The sequence below is a fragment of the Lycorma delicatula genome, chromosome 10 (genome assembly GCF_047948215.1).
Source record: "Lycorma delicatula isolate Av1 chromosome 10, ASM4794821v1, whole genome shotgun sequence".
In the NCBI taxonomy this organism is placed as follows: domain Eukaryota; kingdom Metazoa; phylum Arthropoda; class Insecta; order Hemiptera; family Fulgoridae; genus Lycorma; species Lycorma delicatula.
Window position 1 is genome coordinate 76,122,254 of NC_134464.1, and position 7,260 is coordinate 76,129,513.

Consider the following 7,260-nt stretch of genomic DNA (forward strand, 5'->3'; position numbering starts at 1 on the left):
AATAAAAATTTGATGTGGACAACATATGGCTTCCATGTAAGCCTATTAAATTTTATACACAGTTTTTTAAATGAAAATTACATAAACTTTTATTTCATTAATAACTTCTGATATTTTTTTTATTGCTATTATTGAATTATTATTTATCGTAAAGATTTTTTTATAATCAAATGATTAATAAATCAATATATTTAAATTAAAAAAAAGGAGATGAAGTCTGTTTCGAACCGTTGTGCCTTCCCCCTGATCCAAATATTTCATTAATTAAAATTTTATTTGGCTATAACTCTGGAACCAATAAAAATAAGTACCACTTATGATATCGTTGAAAAGCTCTCAACGAGGGTTTATTACTGCAATTAAGAAAAAGTCAAAAATCCAAATTTTTTTGGATTTTGGACTTTTTCCGACACTTTTGATACAGTCGTTTTCATTCAAAAGGAGAGGTGCACAACTAGATGTTGTAGCAGTCCTAAATCCAAAATTTAAACATCATACGGTTAATCATTTTTGAGTTATGCGAGATACATACGTACGTACGTACAGACGTTACGCCGAAACTAGTCAAAGTTGATTCAGGGGTGGTCAAAAAGTATGGATATTTCGGTTAAAATCTGAAAACTAAAATTTTTCACGATCACAATACTTCATACAAGGAAGTAAAAATGAGAAAAGAAATACGGTCACCTCTACGTATTGTTCCCCGGGTAAAGCTAAAAATATGAAAAATACTTTTATACCCGTACAAAGGACGGTAACCAGCTATAACTACTATTTTTAAGATGGGGGCCGATAATCTGAAACCAGCATAAGTCATATCATTCAAAGTTTCAAGTCTTGTGTTGACCAAACGGTTGCTCTGAAGAAATTACAATACACGGATAGTTTTTATAAATTCAATAGGCTTTAATTGTTATTTATTAGTATTATTATCACCGGTGTTCATTTGTGGTTGGGTGTCAATTAACTACACATCTCAGGAATGGTGGACCTGAGACTGTATAAGACTGCATTTCATTTACATTCATACATGTCATCCCCTGAAGTAATACCTTACAGTAGTTCCAGAGGCTAACCAGAAAATGAAAAAGAAGGAACGAAGATAATGAACCAGGTGGGGAGTCCAACATTCACAGTGGGGGGAATTCAAGAAGGCGCTGGCTAGACGTGCAGGGCTCGCTACACTGGACTTGATCAGCTAATGCGTGATACAAATAGATGTGTCCTTATAAACTGTTTCAGTACAGACCGGAAGATGTGAATACTTGAAAGTTGTCAGCGATGTTACTCATAAGAAGGGAAATTAATTAATTATAATTCAAACCTCGTACATTAATATATATTCTAGTGAGATAATGTTATTTAACTAAATTTTCATTAAATCATATAAAATTTTCTCTATACTTATTCACTCTTCTTATTATATATATATATATATATATATTTGATCACGTTAATGTAAATTAAATATAAAATAACAGAAAAAAGTTTTTAGTGGTTTTTTAAAGAAAATAATTATAACGAAAAAATAATAATTTATTGAAAAAATATAATTCACATAGATACATAATAAAATTTTAAAGAAAAAATATCTGTAGCTTATTTTTTTTTTGTATTTAAAAACACAAATATTATTTTATATACATATACACAGACACACAACACACACAAGTCAAAATTGTAAGATGTTTTTTTAATATTATTTAAATTTACTGTTACGAACATTAAGAACGTGATGTTTTTATCTTAAAATCATATTGTCGCGCTCTAAAATATTAAGCTACCTTTTACTCGTAGAACAGAATTTCTGTTTTTAACCATAATAGTAAAAATCTGATGTGGCCCCACATGACTTCTTTGTACCCCTATTAAATTACATATACATAATTCTTTAAAATGAAAAGTACATAAAATTTTATTTCATTAATAACTTCTGATATTTTTTTCATATTTTTTTATTGTTATTTTTTAATTATTATTTAGCGTAAAACCTTTTGACTTTCATAGGTAAATAATTATTAACCTATATTAAATCGATATATTTAAATTAAAAAAAAGAAGTTAAATAAAACAAAAAAAAGATGAAGTCTGATCGAATCGATGTGACTTCCCTTTGTAAGATCCAAATATTTCGCGATCACAATACTTGTACGAAGTAAAAGTGGTGCAAATTTAGAAAATATTTACACCTATGAGTAAGTGTAGTAATTTTGCTTAAAATCATTAGTAAAAGGATTAAACAGATTAAGGATGAATTACCCACACTCTTGATTCGAATATTTACCTACGTATAAATCCGAATAGTATCATTTTTTGGGATACCCCTCTAAATACATCCTTTCTGGATATATTTTGAAAGTTTTTTGTTTGAACATCGAAAGTGATATTAACTTCTTCTGAATTCCGCCAAATCATATTTTTTTAAACTCTAATTACAGGATAATAAAATGGAATAAAGAATACATTTTTTGATTCTGTAATCTCTTTTACATCTTAGTGATTTCTAATTCTCTACTGAATGAGTTAATCTGTACAATGCTTTGAATCTAATCAGATTTGCTTTCTGTGAAAGATTAATGTTCATTATACATCGATGTTCATGGTGAATAAGATAATGGGAAACCCCTCATTTTCTTTATTATGTCTGGTATGGAATGTTTACTAATCTTCTAAATGACTTTGTAATAATTTTTCTCGTGCCAAGTGACAGAAAAGTATCATCTTACGGCACGTAACATACGTACGTATTTTGAATGTGTTGTGAAAGGGAAGGTTTCATCATTTATCCTTAAATAAGAAATGAAAAATTATTTTTAAAATTAATTTTTTTTTTAGTTCAAATTAAACTCTGAAATTCAGTAGTAACTTGCTGAAACGTAATTTTCTTTGTAGTGTATTCAATCAAATCCTTATAAAGCATGGGTATTCTGGTAATTGTTGAAATGTTTTACAAATCTAAATAAACAATTATTTTACGTAAAATGCATATTTTTAGAGAAAAATTTAAAAATATTTCGTGTCTTTTTCGGAGATTTATAATCTAAATTGAATTGTTAAAAAGAGATCATAACGACGTTACTGAATATTCCAGTTATTATTAGAATTTAAAATTTAATTTATCATAAGTAATACAAATAAAAACTATTTTTTTTTTTACTATTTTTTATTATTTATTTCCTTCTGATTAAAGGAAAATAGTTTTAAATATTTAAAACTATGATTTGTTAAAACTGTAAAAAAATTATAAAAATATAATGCAAATTCATTTAAATTTACATATAAAGTACTTGCCTACATATTATTACATTTAATTTAACAGTACTATCAAATTATTATTTTTTGCTGTTTGAAGAAAAAATTTTTTTAAATTAAATTTTTTTACCTGTGTGACAAAAGATACGTATTTAACTGTTTTTAGAAAAATATTTCCGTTCTGATAAAACAAACTACTTTAGAAAAGATGATAAAAAAATTCAAAGTTGATAAATTGAACCATTTATGTGAAATAAAATTTTTGGACTTCTATTTTTTTTAGGCAAGTAAATTTTTACACCCCTTTTAAATCAATCTCACCCTGATTATGCTTTATTAAAAAAATAAAAATAAATAAATAACAGTAAAAAATCAAGTCGATATATTTAAAACTGTCAAAAGTTAGAACAAGCTATAAAAATATAATTTTTGGGGATATTCCTAATTTGATTTTTCTAAATCCATTTTTTTTTTTTTCATATACGAGTATATAAAGAAAGACTGAGACCACATAAATATGAGAATTAAATTACATAAGCAAAATTTTTTTTACGTGAGATTTCTATTTTTTTTTTAGATCATCAAAACGTGACGTTAAAAAGAATAAGAAAATCCAAAGAAGAAAAATATTTTTATATCTCCGATATAAAATATTTTTATATCTCCGATATAAAATATTTTTATATGCCCTCCGTTATACGTCTTTTATAATTGCAAATAAATCATATTTACATTTATAGGTGATAGCCTTGGTGAATTAATCAGGTAGCTTCATTGATTATTAAACTATAGTTCCTGGGTTTAATTCTCGATAAGAGTCTTGTTTTTTACTGTTGCATGCAATCATATTTCGTGATCTCTCAAAAAAATAAATCCTACTTTTCCTAAAAAAATATTGAATGAAGGAAATTGTATCGGGCATTTTTAATCCAAATTTTTTATTTGGAAATTTTATGTCAAAGTTACGAGTTAATAAAATCAAAATTTTTAATTTTTGTTTTCTACAAAAAAAATCATCTATTTATATTTAATACGAAATTTATTTATAAATAAATAATTCATACATATAATGCATAAATATTCATTTGAAATTTCATAATTGAAATATATTAGTCAGCATACTTCAATAAATAAATTCTTTAAGCGTCAGAAATAAGTATTTTCCTGTAAGTCAAAAATAAATTTTATGTTTACTAATTTTTTTTTTCTATAAATAATTAAAAATGAAATATAATTCATCAATTAACTACATGATTAGCAATATACATAACTGCAGTAAGGAAAAGTATACTGAGAATTAAATCTGTTTTACTTACAATTACTGATATCCTTATAATAAGCAATACGTGGGAGCACATGGTTAAATGGTATATGACATGAACCGACACAGATCCAACCACTCCGAGAGTCCGCCACGTACTGACCGTCACCATTCTCTAAATCCTTGCCACTCCCCGCTCTACCTACTTAATAACACCCCCTCAAATATCCCCTCTTACCCTCCTACAATATATATGGGGGCGACTTAAGAGGTTTTACGTATTTTTTATGCTTAAAAAAAATTATGAAATATGTTTTACAATTATCGTTTTTTATAAGTTAATATATTTATTTTATAAATTCTTAAAAAATTAAAATTTTATTGATAAAATTAAAAATAATAATTAGATTAAAATATTTTATATTTCCTATATACATTAATGGAAATTTTCATTATGTTTTATTTCATTTACTTATTTGTTGGTTTGAGATCTATTCTAATCTCAAATATTTGTTACATCCCACATCATCATCTTCTTCTATTTTATTTACATTTTTTTTTATACACGAGGCGGCAATATGGCAGTGACCTTTCCTTTTCAAAATCTTTAACAATTTGAACATTACAGATTCAGTTATTATTATTTTTTTATATATTTTTTCCTTTGCACTTTTCAATTTCTAACATTCTTTATACCGTATTAATAAGTCAAAAATCCCTGAATACATTAATATTTTTAATTTTCCTGCTATTATAGGAAATATCAAAGGAAAAGTATTATTAATAATTACAAATTTTTAATAATACTCGCGTATTTGTATTTTTTGATGTTTTGAAGTACATTAAAAATAACAAAATCCTGCATAGAGGATTATCTGTTATATGCAAAATAAATAATAAACATATATATACTCGTATATAAAACTTTCAGATATATGTCTACACATCTTAGACATATACAAACATACGTGTGTGTAAGTGTCTCTGATATTCGAGTTTATTTGGTTTTATACTTTAAAAAGGGTCTTTCCTTCCAACAAGAATTTGGTGTGGTAGCTTTTGTACATGTGTTCATTATATTATAATTTTGAAAAAAATGTAATCAAATAATAGAAGTATTAAACGGGGGGTTTTATTACGAAAGGGTTTTAATTTTGTGAAAATTTTACACCTAATTTTTTTTTTAATTATTATTTCGGAACTAAACTGGAAACAAATGCAAAAAAAGGTTTTAGCAAAAAAATTTCATAGACTTTTCATCCTTAAAAAAATGATTTTTATCAATTTTCTTTAAATATTTACAAAATTATTATTTTTTAAAGTTTTTTCTTTGACATATTCAAAATAACAGTTTTTAACCATTATTAGTGAATTACTGGATAATATAATAACCAAAAAATAATACGTTTATACTTAAAAATGAATAATTACCTGGGTTTATAGATAAAAACAACCCTTCAAAATAGAAATATTATAAATTGAATCTATTTCTTTATTGTTTCTGCCTGTGGATCTGAATTTTTTTTAATATTATATTTTTCCATACCAGTTACAAATTATTTTTACTTCATTGTACGAAGTAAAGGAAGTATTGTGATTGCGAAAAATTTCAGTTTTCAGATTTCAACGGAAATATCAATTTTGACTATCCCTGAATCCATTTAGACTAGTTTCGGCGTGACGTCTGTACGTACGTACGTAAATACGTAAAGTTTGAATTCAGGACTTTTTTTTAACTCCAGTAATAAGCCCTCAATGGGATCTTTTCAACGATATATCCGAAGTGGTACTTATTTTCATTTATTTCAGAGTTATAGCCAAATAAAATTTAATTAATAAAATATTTGGATCTTAAAAGGCACATCGGTTCGAATCACACTTCATCTCTTTTTTTTTAAATTTAAATATATTGATTTATTAATAATTATTAACCTCTGATTGTAAAAATATTTAAAATATCTTTAAATAATAATTTTTAAAAAATGTAAAAATATCAGAAGTTATTAATGAAATAAAATGTTATGTTCTTTTCATTTAAAAAAAAAAAATGTGTATATGTAATATAATAGGCGTACAAGGAAGTCATGCAGTGTCCCCATGAGATTTTTTTTATTTATCATAGAGATAGGTGATGAATTATTTAAGTTTTCTAGAAATCTATTACTTATTTTTTTTTTTTTTTAACAAATATCTCAAACTGTCTTTTTTCCGACTAGCTTTTTCCTGCACGTTAAATAGAAGTGTGTTCAATTTTTATTAAATTTCGTGTATTTTTTTAAAAATTGATAAATTTTTTTTCTTTAAATAAGAAAATAAGTAAGATCGTGATGGTCGTGAGGAAAATTTTATTTTCATATAAGAAAAGGGTTAAATTTTAATTTTTATTTAAATTCTTGAGAAGTTCAGAAAAATTATATATCTATTTCATTTTTTTTTTTTTTTTTCATTTTTCTCACGACTCTTTCAATCTGTAGTTGAATTTTTCATTTTTAGATACAGTTTTCTAAAAATAGCATTAACATGTTGGAAACTGTTTTATCTTGAGGTAAGATATTTTCGATAAAATAAGAGGGGGGTAGAGATAAAATATTTTCAATAAACTTGTTTATTTTTTTTATTATAAGTGCCTTAAAAAATATTTCTCTGTACTAAATAAGAAGAAATTTTAAATAATTTTTATTAGTTCTTGAAAGATGGAAATCAAACTATTACGACTGGTGATATAAAATTAAAATTAAATTAAATTA

The 7,260-nt window shown here is 25.1% G+C and overlaps 1 protein-coding gene across 1 annotated transcript in view; it reads right to left on the minus strand.

Moving 5' to 3' along the window:
• The window catches only part of LOC142331586 (uncharacterized), a 188,053-nt gene extending 183,393 nt beyond the window's left edge, over positions 1-4,660 (minus strand). The window contains exon 1 of the mRNA XM_075377589.1: positions 4,569-4,660. Coding sequence (XP_075233704.1) covers positions 4,569-4,610 — 42 coding nt within the window. The 5' untranslated portion in view covers positions 4,611-4,660. The remainder of the gene's footprint in view (positions 1-4,568) is intronic.
• Between the last annotated feature and the right edge of the window lie 2,600 nt (positions 4,661-7,260).